General features: G+C 37.9%; 2 protein-coding genes across 4 annotated transcripts in view; both read left to right on the top strand.

Annotated features, from left to right (window-relative positions):
• LOC102977145 (torsin-1A-interacting protein 2) overlaps window positions 1-17,831 on the top strand; it is a 39,292-nt gene that overhangs the window by 7,782 nt on the left and 13,679 nt on the right. The window contains exon 1 of one of the 3 annotated variants that reach the window (XM_055084184.1): window positions 8,825-8,914. The exons of the other annotated variants lie outside the window; for them this stretch is intronic. The gene's annotated coding sequence lies outside the window, so the exon portion shown is untranslated. Of the gene's footprint in view, window positions 1-8,824; window positions 8,915-17,831 lie in introns of those variants that run through there. 3 annotated transcript variants of the gene reach the window in all.
• On the top strand, window positions 8,908-11,356 carry LOC102977783 (torsin-1A-interacting protein 2). Its single transcript, XM_028488605.2, has one exon. It carries the CDS (start codon window positions 9,408-9,410, stop codon window positions 9,801-9,803), a length of 396 nt encoding a protein of 131 aa, XP_028344406.1. The 5' UTR covers window positions 8,908-9,407; the 3' UTR covers window positions 9,804-11,356.

The following is a 17,831-nucleotide window of genomic DNA, read 5'->3' as shown; positions in this document are numbered from 1 at the left end:
AAAAAGGTTTGGGAGCTTGTTGAAAGGACACAGGAGCAACTTGAAGGTGCCTGATGGCCAAAGTTGGAACAACCTGAGCAATAAAATGAGTAATAGTAGTGCTGGATTTTTTTTTTTTTTTTTTTTTGTGGTACGCGGGCCTCTCACTGTTGTGGCCTCTCCCGTTGCGGGGCACAGGCTCCGGACGCGCAGGCTCAGCGGCCATGGCTCACGGGCCCAGCCGCTCCGCGGCATGTGGGATCTTCCCGGACCGGGGCACGAACCCGTGTCCCCTGCATCGGCAGGCGGATTCTCAACCACTGCGCCACCAGGGAAGCCCCTGTAGTACTGGATTTTAACCCATAGAATAAAGTAAGTGGCCATGAGTCCATACTGACATAGTTGATAAATAAATAGGATTCAAGAAGGGTCAGGTCTTTCTTAGAGAAGAATTCCAATGAGTAAACATGGTAAAAAGGAAACAAAATCACTATTAGACAAAGAGCCGCGTAGTAATTATTGAAGATAAAATCTACCTATAATACTGGTAGGTGAAATTTTGAGGAAAATCAGGGTATTTGCATAGTCTCAAAGTATCTCCCCAATATAATTATTAGCTACAAAGGAAAAATAGTAACTTGACAGTGGAGATACCGTGTTAACCAACTGATTGAGGTTAACGTCACCAGTAATAAGACATACAGACATCATGACCCCAGTGATATGATGTACTTAGAAGGACTCAACATCATTTCCGTGGTGTTATTCTTGCCAAAAATGCATAAACTCTTTATCTTTCTACTCACAAATTGAGGGACATTCTACAAAATAACTGGCCAGTACTTTTCAAAAGTGTCAAGGTCACAAAGACCAGGAAAAGTCACAAAAGATAGAGACAGAAACTGTCATGGATTGGAGACTCAGGAGAATTGACAACTAAATGCAGTGGGGGATCCCAGATTGGACTATGGAACAGATAAGAGACATTAGTGGAGAAACGGGTAAAATTCGAGCTGTCTGTAGTATAGTTAATTGACTTGTACCAATGTTAATTTCTTGGTTTTGTAACTGTATTTTATGAGATGTTGACTTTAGGAGAAACTGGGTAAAGGGTATAAGGAACTCTCTGCACTATTTTTGCAACTTTTCTACAAGTTTAAAATTAGTTCAAAATAAAACGTTTAATAAAAACGTGCTGGCTTCCTGTAGATACTAAAGATGATTAGAGGAGTTGAGCTAAAACTGGGAATCAGTTATGCCACCCACTGTTGGAAATCATAGCAAACTCTTTGATCTTTGTGTGTTGCTTTTTGCCTCTGTGTGGGTCAGCCTAAACCTAAAATACAAATCAAGGGAGTTGGGAGGGAGTAAGAAGGGTAAGAAGGAAAGGAAGACTTTCTATCCTCAGAAAAAATTTATATCTGAACTGCTCCAGGCATCCAGTCCCTATATAAGAAACAGTTCCCTAGGAAAGTAAGTGGAGTGCTTTTTGTTTCTAGTTTTTAGTACGTTCTCAACCTCCCTTTCAAAAATATGGAATAAGTACTATTTAGTGAAAACACTGGGAAATGAGTGGGAAATCTTGAAAATAATAATCCTGGCATATTATGACAATGGGTATGGTGCAGAGGCATGGGCAAGACTTAGATACTTAGTTTTCAACACAGACACAAATAGCTGGTACAAGTATATAAATACCTAACCTTAGCACTGGGTCTCACTGTTGAAAACTGCATATTAACTTTAAAGGTTTTGCTGCTGGTGTTTTAAATTGAAACTGTAGATAGAATTGGAACCATGGACTTTTGTCCATTAGGGCAAAGTAGATTGAAATGCACCAGTAAATTTCTAAACCAGTTGTTCCCCTTTATGGAATGCCAGCAATGCACACACACACCTGTTATGTTTGTCAGTTCCTTATTATTTTTTTATTTTTTTATTTTTGGCTGCACCGCAAGGCTTGTGGGATCTTAGTTCCCCAACCAGGGATTGAACCCAGGTCCTCGACAGTGAGAGCTCAGAGTCCTAACCACTGGACTGCCAGGGAGTTCCCTGTTTCTCAACTCCTGGGTAACTCAAGATCATATTTTTTGTTTGGCTTATCTGTTTTTGTAAGAGGGAACAGTGTGTGTGCTAAACAGTGTTGAAGATTGTGCCTTCTCTCTGTGATCTCAAGACTTTGCCAAATTAAAAGTAGTTCCTCACAAAACAGGCCGAAAACTTTTTTCAGGAGCATGTATTTTCATAATATACTTTAAGCAAAGAATTATTTTAGATTATGTGAATTTAAAAAGAAGAGTGATTCTTTTTTTTCATACTCCTTAATCTCCCAACATCTAAATTCAGAACTAGTTAATGAAATATGAAGCTCTTGAGATTTCACTTCGTGTATGAAACTTATCAGAGAAGCTGTCTCATACAAAAAATAGTTTTCATTATTGAGTAGTGTTAGAATAAATTATTCCATGGGAGAAAATATTTAAAATGGATACGCAAGAAAATTTAGAGCATTTATATTTTTTCTATGTGTCTGTTCTTTTGATTTTATATATCATATGAGGACTTGGCTGAGGCTGAAGTTTAAGTGATATATTTGCCTGGAGAAGTCATCCCAGTCCTGACTCAATCTGAAACTTATATTATCCTATCACTAAAAAGAACAAGAGGGACTTCCCTGCTGGCGCAGTGGATAGGACTCCAAGCTCCCAATGCAGGGGGCCCAGGTTCGATCCTTGGTCAGGGAACCGGATACCACATGCATGCCACAGCTAAGGAGCCCACCTGTCACAACTAAGACCCATTGCAACCAAATAAATAAATAAATAAATAAAAAGAACAAGAGAATTTTTGTTTATCAGAGGCAGATTTGAGCTAGCTTACTAACATCCATTCAGGAAATAGCGAAGAATGATACAGACTCAATATTTAGCGATGATAATTATTTAATATGTATTAAGCTGCCATCATTAGTAAATTTCACTGGTTTAAATAGAACTGCATTTTCTGTTTTGATGTTAAAGTGCTTATTTTCTAAATTTTCCTCCAATAAATCTACAGGAAGAATCTTAAATTTACTTTAGTTCTCATACACAAAAAGTCTGATCTGGGAAGTTCCCTGTTGGTGCAGTGCTTAGGACTTGGCACTTTTACTGCCAAGGCCCAGGGTCAATTTCTGGTCAGGGAACTAAGATCCCACAAGCCACGCAACGCAGCCCAAAAAAAAAAAAAAAAAAAAAAAAAAATCTGATTGAAAATATTTGTGAAAAAAAATTCAGGAAGTTCCAAAAAGCAAAACTTGAACTTGCTGTGCTCTGGCAGCTATTTACATAGCATTTACATTATATTAGGTATTATAAGTAATCTTGAGATGATTTAAAGTATACAGCAGGATGTGGGTGGGTTATATGCAGATACTACACCATTTTATATAAAGGACTTGAGTGTCCCTCTGGTCCGTGCATTTCGGTATCTGTGGGTGGTCCTGGAATGAATCCCGCACTGATACTGAAAGATGACTGTATAGCATTTATGTGGTAGGGAAGCCCTTTAAATTTGTTTTTTGCCCACTGTTGTTGGCTGCAAGGTTCGCTTGAAGATAAGGACATTCCAACTTCTGTGGGCCTTCCTGAATTTCCTGTGATCTCTACAGGCCATCTTTTTATATCCGTCGAAAAGCCCTTAGCCTTTACCTAAAGCATTGGTTCCAATCTGGATTCCCTGGACATCTGGAAGCTCTGTAAGATTTTTCTCTCTGTATGTATAGTATTTGGCATTGGGCCTAGTACATGGTGGTTTCCTCAATAACTTAAACAATAATCAGTTGAGTAATGGTGGTTCCCAAGGTACTTTTTGCATTTCTACAAGCCTAGTGGTAATCATACCCTCAAATCAACCATTTTGACTTAAGCTAATGGAGTTGAGGAAGGAAACAAATCCAGAATAGCTGAAATCTCTCTGACTTTATGTTATAGGCATTTTGAATATTATCTGTAATTTAAAATATTGAAAATTTCTAAATCAGGGCTATTAACACTAGATTTTTTCTTGTTTTTATTAGAAGTTCTGATTGGCAGATCTACATGTCTAATTAATAAAATGAGAAAATGAAGTTATTACAAGAATGGTAGTTGTTCAGGGATCCTTCCACATTGAGATCTGGGGAGGGGGCTGCCAGGAATAAAAATTGCCTTTGATGGTAAAATGATTAGGAACCATTCATGCTCAATGGTTCTGAACCGTTTCAGATTCCTTTGGGTATCTAAAAGTGTGTACAGTTGACCTTTGAACAACGCAGTTTGAATTGTGTGGGTCCACATACATGCAGGTTTTTTTCAACAATAAATATTTCAGTACTACACGGTCTGTGGTTGATTGAATCCGAGGATGCAGAACGATGGCTACAGAGTAACTGCATATATGAAGGGCTGACTGTAAGTTACATGCAGATTTTTGATTACTTGAGGGTTGGCACCCCTAACCCCCATGTTATTCAAGGATCAGCTGTACTCTCTTTCCAGAAAAAAATGCACATGTGTACATAAAAAATTTTTTATGTAATTTCGGGGGATTTAGGACTCCCTGAAACGTATCCTGGATTTTTGTGTGTGAAAGTGGAAAATTATGGGAGAGAGTTTCTCCCACCCCCACTTTCATATAATACACACAATTGAAGAGTATCCTGTAGTTTTGCAAATAGCTTATGAAAAGGTTTTCTAAAACTCAACAGTCACTGCTTCAGAAAGGCAGTATCTTATAGTGGTTAAGAGTACAGGCTCTGGAACCAATCTTCTTGAATTCAAATACTGATTTCTCTACAAAAACCTGTGTGACTGGACAAGTTGCTCAACCTCTCTGTTTCTTTAACTATAGAGTGGATTATTTTAAGAATTACATGAGTTAATACATGTAAAATGTTTTACATGTATTAGAACAGATAGTGACGCTCAATAAGTATTAGCTATTGTTATTAAGTATTATTATCTTGGGGACTTCCCTGGTGGTCCAGTGGTTAAGACTCTGCAATTCCACTGTAGGGGGCGCAGGTTCAGTCCTTGGTTGGGAACTAAGATCCCCATATGCTCCGTGCGTGGCCCAAAAAAAAAAAAAAAAAAAGTATTATTATTTCAGAGATGGAGTTTTTCTGTTGAATATCTGGCCAAGTGAGGTTCTTTGGGCTTCATCTTGCCTGGAAGGAGGGTACTTTTTTTCTAATGTGCACAAAGGCACCGTATGAAAATAGAAAGTCCTGTACACAGATGCATGCCTTTATGGAGTATGTCAAGATAAACTTTCTTTTCCATTAGGTAGCCTAATGGAAAAATTAATTCCATTAATTAACATTAGGTAGGCCTCTTTTACCTTATTTCTTTTTTCTTTCCATAGAGATTTTTTTAAATTGAAGTATAGTTGATTTACAATATATTTTCTGTTACTTTATTTCCATGAAGAGATAGTTGCTTCCAATATTATGAGAAAAACAAAGATCCGTGTCTTTCTGTAGGACTCCTGTTTTCCTCAGTCACCCACTTTGCCTCTGAGCAGAGTAACTGCTCCTCGTCTTCTTGTCCACAGTGTGAAAGTTGGTTTTGCCTATTAATCTCTTTTTCTAGCCCACTGCTATTTTCCACTCTACTCTTTAATTATAAAATATTGAATAGAGATTGGGATTAACATATACACACTACTATATATAAAATAGATAACTAATAAGAACCTACTGTATAGCACAGGGAACTAACTCTATTCAGTACTCTGTAATGATCTATTTGGGAAAAGAATCTAAAAAAGAGTGGATATATGTAGATGTATAACTGATCCACTTTGCTGTACACCTGAAACTAACACAACATCATAAATCACCTGTACTCCAATGAAAATTAAAAGTTAAAAAAAGTAAAAATGAAGACAGAAGTAGAAAAAAATAAAATATTGAATAGAGATTATGTAAACTATTATGATTTATGATGCATTCTTGTACCTCCAACCATTCAAAGAAAAAATGTTTACAATTATCTTTGAAATACTCTGTATGCCTTTCCCGATCCCATTCCCTTCCCTATCCCATCAAAGGTAATAGTTATCCTTGTACTTATCCTTTTCTTTTTAGCTTTATTGCATATTTATTCCTAAGCAATATATTGAAACTTTATGTAAATAGAAACTATATAAGAGCGTGAGTATGTGTGTATTCTTCTGCTACTTGCTCTTTATATTTCAGCTCAATATTATATTCTTGAGTTTCATCTATGTCTGTGTGGGAATACCTCAATTTTTTTAATCCATTCTACTGTCTTGGGCATTTTGGTTGTTATTTTGCTGTTATACAAAGAACTACCATGAATATTTTTATTCATGTTTTTAAATAATCGTGTAATTTTCTCTAGGGTAGTTACCTGAGAGTGGAATTACTGATTTACAGGAAATGCACATCCTCAGCTTTACTTGATAATGCCAAATTAATTCCAAAAGTGGTTATACTAATTTATGCTCCTAGTGTTAGGGTATAAGGATTCAGATGACTCTATAGTCTTGCTGTTTATTCATTCAAGAAATGTTTATTGGGTATGTACAGCAGTAAATAAAAACAAAACACCCTACTCTTGGAGTTTAGGTTTTAGTAGAGACAAATAGCTAAAATATTTAATATCAAAATGGTACGTGTTTTATGGGGAAAAAAAGTAAAGAAGAGAAGGGGATATTATCTCACTGCTCTCAGAGCCATATGGGGATTAGAGACTATAAGAGGATGAAGTATAACCAGGAAGCTCTGGGCTCCATGTGGTGATTGACATAAAAAGAGGTACAGGTATGATGAGATTTGTTGGTCTTTAGGCTTTCAAGCAGATATGGTAGTGAAGCTTGTGAGGGTGAGGGGTGGGTGGGGTAGTTCGAGAATCTTGCCAGGAGTATTTAAAGGAAGGAATGAGTTAGGAGGCTGGTAATAGGGGATCTTATTCTGAGCATTTAGTGCTTTGGAGCCCTGTTTTGACTCCCCTCTTGCCCATTGTGGTTTGGAGGACGAGGGGAGGGGTGGTCTTGTCTGGAACATATGGAGCACTAGATTTCTCTTGATTCAGGAATACTTGGAGCTCTAGTGCTTGCTTAACTCTTGAAGATGGAGAAATGAAGGTTGCGGGAAAGGCCATCCTTCATTCTGAGCATTTGGAGCTTAGGGAATGGAGCTTTAGCCAACAGAGATGTGGAGTTCGAGGGGAGGGTAGTCTTGCCTAGAGTATATAGAGCCCACATTGTCAAACTTGTTAATTTTTGCCAGTCTGGTGGATGTGAAATATAGTATCTTGTTGTGGTTTTAATTGAATTTCCCCTTTTCTTTCTAAAAACCCAAAATTCTATACGTTTTCAATGTCAGACTTAGTCATATAACTTTACTACTAACTTCTGTGATAAACCCCACGATCATGTGGGTTTTATTCATCATCTGTTTGTTTCATGTACTAGACACCCAAGATATCCCAGTTCAACAACTGAAACTTTTACTGTAGTGGCTCTTGACAGTAGACCCTCAGGGAAATCTGTTACACCCTATGTTGTCACCACAAAGGTCAGGAACCCTACTTTCTGTTCACTCTGCCTGAGGAGCTGAATTGGTAATCTTCATGCGTACTTTGTCACCTAACCTCAAAAAACACATCAGTGTATCTATACTGATTCTATCCCACCCCATCCGGGGCTCCCATCAAACTATTGGCCCCAGGTTGCAGCACTGGCAGAGGCTGCTCTTCAGTTGTCTTTTAAAGTTGCCTTTTTAAAATCTGAGAATCACAGCTGCTATTGATAGTCTGAAAGGAAAATGCTTTGGCTGATCACAGCTAAGGGTATAACTCCCTCTGCTTTTCAGACTATATCTTTATACAGTTTTAACACTCACATTTTCCCCAGTGTTCCTTAGTGCTCACACAGGATCAGGCCTTAGAATTCACAAAAGAACACTGGAGAAAGGCAGACTGTATATTGTGCTCTGGTGATCTGTGGCACTCCCTAGGTGCCTGTCTAGTTGTTCCATGCATCCTGCTCTATCCTACCTTGTTTACTTGTTACATTCAGTGTCATGAAGGAGTACAAAGATGATGAAAGCATCTGTAAATTCCAACTGATTTACTATATATTTTCCAAGAATAGCTCAGGACTGTGCCTTAATTGCCTTCTTAAACTTAAAATGCATATGAGCCTATAAAGGCAGATGTGGGCAATGAAACATGTCCCTTGTGGTTTCTTTTCAGCCTTCAAAAAGATTTCATTCAACTTCCTATGGTTAGTTGTTAAGAATATTATCTAATAATTTTGTAAGCTTTTCCCTGCATGGATTGAAGTCTGTTTTAGAAGGCTGTCACCATTGTTAATGTTATCCCACCCATTATGGGAGAACTGTATATACGGCACCCATTTCACAGAAGAGAAACAAGAAATCTCAAAGTTTTACCACGTTAAACATGATTATACAGACCTTATTATTCCCAAAGTGCAAAGGGGGTAGGAAAAAGAAATATATAGTCCTAAAAAAAAAATTAAGCTAGTACAAACCTTAAATGAACCAAAATCCTCCCTGTTGCCCAATCAAGCATAAGAATAACTCCCAACAGATAAACTGGTTTGAACCCATATGAAGTTGTTATGGGGAAACCCATGAGACAATTCTCATCCACCTTGACTGACCCAAATGATTTCCAAATGCATGTTTCTAATAATATTGTGAGCAACTCAAAGCCCATATGAGTCGTCTGAAGTTTTATTATTTACAGGTATGTGAAGCATTCCCAGACCCTTCAACCAACTCAACAGCAGCTACTTCCCTGTGACTGGGTCCTGATTAAGGTCCTCCCAAGAAAGACTTCATTGGATCCACGCTCAAGAGGACTCTGCCAGGTTTTCCTGACCCCTCTACATCGCTATAAAGTGCCAAGGCCTTAAGACTTGGGTACGTGTATTACAACAGCAAGAGTGCCAGCGCCCACCAAAGACCCATTGGACCTGTCAGCTCCTCTGTTTCACCAAGCAGACATAATAACTTACCAGCAAAGCAGAGTAAGCCAGATGCCTCTGCATGATACCACCAGCTGATAACACACAAGAAAAAATAATTAACTTAGACTAGAATCCTATCTTTTCTTGAGAAGCTGGGATTTAAAGGAGCTATTCTGAGATCTGTGCTGCTAGTAAGTGACTGATAACATAGACTGGATCAGTCCCTGAGTTCAGAGACTGGGTTGCAAGTGAGTGAAAAATAGACAACGAAATCTTGAAGAATTGCACGGAGGTGCAAGCCAAATTTCACCCTCTCCAAGTAATGGTGGTTGGACTGAGAAAGTGCTAAACCAAACCTGTAATAGGACTGGTTGTTTGGGTGTCTCTCTTTATCATTGTTGCCTCTTACAGTTACATTGCTTTCTGTGTTGTCTCTCTAGGTCCCAATGTTCTCAGATAATTCACATTGCCCTGACTGTGGACAGCAATGGTTCCCTAGTTTAGAGCTAGGCCATTGGTTGTACCAAACTGAACTGGTTGAGAATGAATGTTACCAAGTATTCTTAGACCGTATTAACAGAGCTGATTATTGCCCTGAGTGTTATCCTGATAATCCTGCTAATAGAAGCCTTGTTCTTCCTTGGTCTTTCCCACTTGAGTGGGCTCCCCAAAATCTTACCAGGTGGACCTTTGAAAAAGCTTGCCACCCATTTCTTCTGGGTCCTCCACTGGTTAGAAAAAGGATACATGACTCTAGAGTTGCTGGTTTTAACCCTGCATTACAGTTAATCCTGACCAGAACAGACAAAACCTTGAACAAAAAACTTGGCCAAAGCAAATAACTTCTGAAACAGTCAAAATCATGGAGACTCTAGAGGGTTTTGTACTAGTAGCCCAAGGAAGATGGAAAAATGACTCCTTTCTATATCTGATCCAGACTGTCACTCCTCTGGAAAACTGCTTAAATTGTTGTTGGATCTGCTTCCAGGGTCTGTGCATCTCTTCTTCAGCATGAATTTAATCAGTGTTCCAAGCCAGATTGTTCAGCTAGAACCTGACTAATCCATATTTCCTATGTTTTGGAATTAGCTTACTCCTAAAAATCTCCACAGCCTAATTATTGATGTTATTATGACACGGTAGTCCTGGAGGAGAAGCCCCATACTGTGTGTACTTTCATTATATTCTAGTGATAACTTTTGTGGGAAAAGCATCCTTGTAGCTGAATTCTAGATTATTCCAGTAAAACAACTAGACATTTTAATAATAAACTATATTGTTCTAAATTCCACCTCTTAAATATTAATCAGTGATAATTATATATATATATAAAATTTATTCATATATAACCATTTATTCATCATCGGCTCTAGCTCATCCTCATGGCTATGACGTTATCGATAACTGGTCACTGTCAGAGAAATCACATTCAGTCAGGCAGCACCTATAGAGGTGACAATAAAAACATGCAGAAATGCCTCTATCTACACCTCCTTGGCTCTACATAAGCAAAGACTATCCTGTCTTTGTGGTGACTGAACTTAGAATGTCCTCCCCTGGCAATGGAAAAGTACCTGTCCTAGGAGATAGGTGACAAAAGGAGTTACCCAGCTTGACTCCATATATATTATGAACAGTTTAGGGGAAGCATTTTTCTTAGAACTAAGAAGGTCTTACCTGACATTGGCCTCATTCTGGCCTTCACTTGTTCATAAGAATCATGGAACTAGAGTTCAGGTTAAGAAACTTAGAAAAAGCAGTTGAAAACATCTCAGAGGCCACTGAACAATTTAAAAATTCCACTTAAGATTCTAGATAATTCAGTGCTTGTGTAGCAACTCAACAATGTTCTCAAGGCCCCAGGTTCTTTCTATCTTTCCCCTCTGGGATCTTTAGCATATTGGCTTTTTGTCCTCATAGTTCTCACTGAGTACAATGTAGCTTGTTGCTGCTCCAGACATTTCAATCCCAATCAAAGGCTGGAAGTAAGGAGCAAAAAGCTTTCTCCTTTCAAGTCTGTGTCTTTTATTTGGGAAGAAGATCTTTCTCAATAGTCCCTCACAGATTTTTTCTTACATCTCATTACAGCAGGATTTTTCCTTACATCCTTGATTCACAAAGGAGCCTGGGAAACCTGGCAGAGGGGAATGGAGTTGCACTGCCTGGGTAGGACACATCGACTCCCCTAATAAAATCAGGGCTCTTTTAGGAAGGAAGAAGTAAGGAATGAATGGCTGTTTGTATGCAACAAATCATGCCTGCCACATGTTAAAAAGTCACTTGTTAGTCTGCTTAAAGAATGTACCCCAGAGATCTGCCCTGTATCTGCCTTATGTCTGTCATGATGGAAGTTCTCTTCTGTTCTATTGCTGAATAAACTGTGTGGACTGCTAAATTGAGTGAAGACTAATTAGTTTATCATTTACCATTGGTTAAGAACTACACTATCTTAAAGCTCTTTCTGAAAAGTGAAAATTTACTTTGAGGTATTGCTTTTGAGGATGGTGTTATGATCAATATTATTGTCTCCTAAACTTTTTCAGACACATACCAAAAAACACTACATATGTGCAATTTTAAATATCGGCAAACTAGAGAAAGGGTCTTTATTTTTGTTTTAACCAATCTCATTCTTAAATAGTAAGGACATATTAAATGGATTTATACAATTGGTTTTCAAATCAGTGCCTGGGTGAGCTTGTCAGAAATGCAAATTTTCTGATCTTACAGAAATTTTTATTCCTTAGGTTGCTTGTGGGGCCCAGGTAGCTACATTTTACAAATAGTGCCTCAAGAGATTCTTACGCAGGTACTCTATGAACTATACTTTGAGAAATACCGTAGCAGCATATCCAAGGTATTTAGTTATCTGGCTTAAAAGAATAGGAACTGAGTACTCATAATACTGTAAGGTAGTGATAGTTATTGTACTTTGCCGGTGACATATAAAGAGGTTTCACATCAGAGTGAAGGTCACTGCTGATATTTCAGGTTATAACTCAGTCATTTTTCTCAATTGTTTGTGAGGAGGGCTCTATTGTAGCCCTCCTCAAAAACAGTTCTGTGTGGTGTCATTATAAGGTATGTGAGTATATAGGCAAGAGAAAGGAATCAAAAATACTAATTTTAATATTACATTAAGAAGGGTACTTTGCCTTCATACATGATTATCATCACATACCTGATACATGGTCAGCTCTCAACTAACATCATGGGGTAGAGTTCATAAAATTGAGCAAGGGAGAAAATTTAGAAAGCTTTGTAGCTTTTCAGCTTCGGTCTTTTTAAGTATGACTTTACTTGGCTTAAAATATGCAGGATATTCTAAAATACTCTACTTCATAGTTATGAATAATGAATTTTAAAGTATAAGTGTATTCTTAAAATTCTCATGACAGTTGATCCACTGTTTTGGATTATATGAACCATATTAATCTATACTTCTGTACTGTAGGAGAGTTGATAATTACTTACACGTAATGGTGGCCATTTCTAGACTTCTAGAACTACTCTCTGTTATTTTAATGCAGACCTAGGAGTGGAAGTTTAATGGAAACTGTGCTGGGGCAACTGGAAAGTACCTACTAAAGCAGAGTCTGCCTTGAGTTGTGCGTGACTAAGTTAAGATTCATCTCTAAGTTATAGGAGAAGATAGCCCAGGCAGACAGGCACGCAAGAAAGAATTCCATGACATCCAAAGTGTATGTGGCAATCAGCAGAATACAAATATCTGTAAAAGTGAGTTGAGCCATACCCCTTCTATCTCTTCAGTCTCCTCTGGCAGCCCTTGAGTCTCCATGGAAGCTTGGGAACACAGCTTGAAAACTACTTGTTATAGAGGAAAAATAATAGCCTTGGAGCCAGCTGACTTAGGTTTGTCTTCTGATTCCGGCACTATTAAATGACCTTGGGCATTTTAACCTTTCTGTATCCAGTTTCTTCATCTGTGAAATAGGTTATGTAATAATACCTACCTCATACTGTTGTGAGGTTTAAATGTGATAACATATGTCAATCATATGGCATGTAGTATGTCTTTAGGACTAGGAAGGGTATAAGAGAATGAGGCAGAAGTTAGAACTAGGGATAAGGTAGAGTCGTAGTTTTAGAACAGGGATTAAAGCCAATTGTTAGAACTTGATGGTGAATTATTGAAAACTTCTTAAATCCTTCCTGGTGAAGGACAAGGTTAATCTTGGGACTGAGGTAGATCCTGTAATTATGTGTGTCAAATGGTCTTAGATGTAAAGATTAAGAGGCCTGGTGGGATGAATGACCCAAGGCAAATCCTTGTCACATTTTTTAGGCCCATTTATAATCATAATTGTGGTAGATGTAGTGCTACATGATTTATTATATCACTTGAGACTTTCACAACACCAAAATAAGCAATTTGAGAAAAGTTGAAGAATATGTGCAAATTTACCCAGGTCATATGTGCTAAAGTCACAATTCAAACGTAGAATCAGGATGCCTTATAGTATGTTTACTATATGTATATATTTTTTACTAGTTGTGTGTTCTTGGGTAAGATTCTTAACATCTCTATATCTCAGTTTCCTTATCTGTAAAATAGAAGGAATATTAATAGTCCATACATCATAAGATTGAGGTTTCCAGGATGGAGTAGGTTGGGTGAGGTCCTACTGCTCTCCCACCTCTGATTTTGTTCTCATGGGTAGCTTTTCTTTGTCCTATCTCTTCTCAACTGGATATGACAAAATGTATAGGAGGCTGTGGTTGAAGTGTGCCTCTGTAACATAAGTTCATTGTGTGTGGGCTCAGAGTTACCATTACAGGCCTTTCCTTTTTTTTTTCTTTGAATTTTATTTTTTTATACAGCAGGTTCTTATTAGTTATCCATTTTATACATATTAGTGTATATATGTCAATCCAATCTCCCAATTCATCATACCACAGGCCTTTTCTTTTGATTCTTACTTTTCCTCACAGAAGCTAATATATTTTATTTGATTACTCATTTAAAAAATATATTAACATCAATCATACAGAAAAGTGCAGGAAATAACATTCACCTATGTACCCAGATCTAAAATACATTAACTTAGGAAAGATATCCCATGCTCTTGGATTGGAAAAATTAATATTGTTAAAATGGCCATACTACCCAAAGCAATCTACAAATTTAATGCGATCCCTACCAAATTACCCATGACATTTTTCACAGAAATAGAACAAATAATCCTAAAATTTATATGGAACCATAAAAGACCCAGAATTGCCAAAGCAATCCTGAGGAAAAAGGGAAAAGCAGAAGGCATAACCCACCCAGACTTCAGATAATACTACAAAGCTACAGTAATAAAAATGGCATGGCATTGGCACAAGAGCATATATGGATCAGTGGAACAGAATAGAGAGCCCAGAAATAAACCCACACACCTATGGTCAATCTTCAACAAAGGAGGCAAGAATATACAATGGGAAAAAGACAGTCTCTTCAGCAAGTGGTGTTGGAAAAGTTGGAGAGCCGCATGTAAATCAATGAAGTTAGGACACACCCTCATACCATACATAAAAATAAACTCAAAATGGCTTAAAGACTTAAACATAAGACATGACACCATAAAACTCCTAGAAGAGAACATAAGCAAAACATTCTGACATAAATCATACCAGTGTTTTCTTAGGTCAGTCTCCCAAGGCAATAGAAATAAAACCAAAAATAAACAAATGGGACCTAATTAAACCTACAAGCTTTTGCACAGCAAAAGAAACCATAAACAAAACGAAAAGACAACCTACAGACTGGGAGAAGATATTTGCAAATGATGCGACTGACAAGGGCTTAATTTGCAGAATATACAAACAGCTCATACAACTCAACAACAAAAAAACAACTCAATTGAAAAATGGGCAGAAGACCTAAATAGGCATTTCTCCAAAGAAGACATATAGATGGCCAAGAAGCACATGAAAAGCTGCTCAACATCACTAATTATAGACAAATGCAAATCAAAACTAAAATGAGGCACCACCTTACACCAATCAGAACGGCCATCATTAAAAAGTGTACAAATTTTAAATGCTGGAGAGGGTGTGAAGAAAAGGGAACCCTCCTACACTGTTGGTGGGAATGTAAGTTGGTGCAGCCACTATGGAAAACAGTATGGAGGTTCATCAGAAAACCGAAAAAGAATTACCAGATGGTCCAGCAATCCCACTCCAGGGCATATACTCAGACAAGACTATAATTCAAAAAGATAGGGAATTCCCTGGCGGTCCAGTGGTTAGGACTCCATGCTTTTGCTGCTGAGGGCCCAGGTTCAATCCCTGGTTGGGGAACTAAGATCCTGCAAGGTGCATGGCATTGTAAAAACAAACAAAAAACAAAAAGATACATGCACCCCTATGTTCATAGCAGCACTGTTCACAATAGCCAAGACATGGAAACAGCCTAAATGTCCATTGACAGATGGATAAAGAAGATGTACCTATATACAATAGAATACTGCTCAGCCATAAAAAAGAATGAAATAATGCCATTTGCAGCAACATGGATGGAACTAGAGATTATCATACTAAGTGAAGTAAGTCAGAAAAAAAAAGACAAATACCATGTAATATCACTTATATGTGGAATCTAAAATATGACACAAATGAACTTATGTACGAAACAAAGACTCACAGACATAGAGAACAGACTTGTGGTTGCCAAGGGGGAGGGAAGGTGGAGGGAGGGGTGGAGTGGAAGTTTGGGGTTAGGAGATGCAAACTATTATATACAGAATGGATAAACAACAAGGTCCTACTGTATAATACAGGGAACTATATTCAATATCCTGTGATAAACTATAATGGAAAAGAATATAAAAAAGAATGTATATATATATGTATAACAAATCACTTTGCTGTACAGCAGAAATTAACACAACTATAAATCAACTATCCTTCATTTTGAAAAAATAGATAAAGTATGCTAACATTTTGCCACATATACCTCTTTTTTTTCTTTTTTTAGAGGCTTTACAGGTACAGTTGAAACCGATTCTTGTTCTCATCCTATTCCTGTCCTCTCCTCCATAGAAGCAAGCATATATCCTTTCTGTTCATGTGTTTATTTAAACAATGTACAGAGCAATAAAAGAGTTGAACACTTTCAAATTTTTATTACTCAGTAACATTCATATATAAACATGTATTATGCATCAATCTGTAGAGATAATCTTACAACATTTAATTTTATGTGTTGGAGTCTGCTAAACTTGGTTGTATTACTGCAGTGCACAGGTCATTCCATATACCAGACAATGAACACCTACCAGGTTGCCAAAACATTACGACTGGTACATTGAGATGGAGCAGAAAGGGTGCATCTTAAAGACAGAGCACAGGGCAGCCACAACAGAAGAAGAGGCACTGAGGCAAATTTGTGTGCCTCTTCAGGGAGGTCCCAGGATATCGAAATTAAGGAAGGCATCCCTCAGCCTACTATCTGTTGATTTTCTCCAGTTATGGAGAATGCAGCCTTACTACTTTAACCCGGTTCACGCCCTCATGGAGACAGTTAAAGCAAAACCATAAGTTTCGCTGCAGATTTCAGGGTCACAGGGAAGCGGAGATAACTACCAGTGATAAGGCTAAGTTTTCTTTAAGTGAAAGAATGAATCATAACCTCCACAAATGGGGCACTGAAAACCAACATTTCACAATTGAACTTGAAAGGGATTCACTTCATCAGTTCCTTTTTGCAAAAGATACCATCAAAGGTATTTTTTTTGGACATTCTTATGGAGTGGTTTTTCCTACAGCTGCAGAAAGTCTCCAACATGCCCATTTTCCATCAGCCTGAGGCTCTGCCTCACTTCTATTACGCAGTTCAGAGATTCCTAATGTATACATTTCCTGGTATTGATTGGACACTGTTGAAAAGATTGACCTGCCTCTGGAATAGTGGCCTCCAGATCGCCCAGATACTCCACCATGTGACTTTTTGTGAGGATGTGTCAAGAACCTCTGTGTTTGTACCACTTCTTCCTTGTAGCCTTGAGGGACTACATGTTTGGGCTATGAACAGCAATGTTACAAAGGGTCTGAGTGAAATGGGCTATAGGAATGATGTGTGCCTTGTGACAAGAAAGGTGTATATTGAGCATTTGTAAGATTATTGAAATATCTCTCATGATTTCTTTGCAGATTGCTTATTGACCACAACCCAGTTTCCAAGCAATACATTTTTTAAAGCATTCAGTTGTTATTTGAAAAAAAGTTTTTTGAGGATATTCTACATGCAATAAAATGTACAGATTTTAAGTTTGATGACAAACACTACCTCAATAAAAATATGAAGCACTTTCATTACTCCAGAAGGTTTTCTCACGCCCTTTTCCAGTCAGTAGTCCTTCCCCTAGGAACCTCTGACCTGTTTTCCATCACTGTAGACCATTGGCAATTCTAGAACTTCATATAAATGGAATCATTTGGCATATAATCTTGTGTGTGGCTTTTTTCGCTCATCACATTTTTTAGATTCATCCATGTTATGGTATGTGTCAGTAGTTGGTTCATTTTTTTTTCATTCATTCAATTTTTTTTAACATCTTTATTGGAGTATAATTGCTTTACAATGGTGTGTTAGTTTCTGCCTTATAACAAAGTGAATCAGTTATACATATACATATATCCCCACATCTCTTCCCTCTTGCGTCTCCCTCCCTCCCACCTCGCTATCCTACCCTTCTAGGTGGTCACAAAGGACCGAGCTGATCTCCTCGTGCTATGCGGCTGCTTCCCACTAGCTATCTGTTTTACATTTGGTAGTGTATATATGTCCATGCCACTCTCTCACTTTGTCCCAGCTTACCCTTCCCCCTCCCCATATCCTCAGGTCCATTCTCTAGTAGGTCTGC

Source organism: Physeter macrocephalus, chromosome 4 (genome assembly GCF_002837175.3).
Source record: "Physeter macrocephalus isolate SW-GA chromosome 4, ASM283717v5, whole genome shotgun sequence".
Lineage (NCBI taxonomy): Eukaryota > Metazoa > Chordata > Mammalia > Artiodactyla > Physeteridae > Physeter > Physeter macrocephalus.
This window is presented reverse-complemented; position numbering and strand designations above follow the sequence as displayed.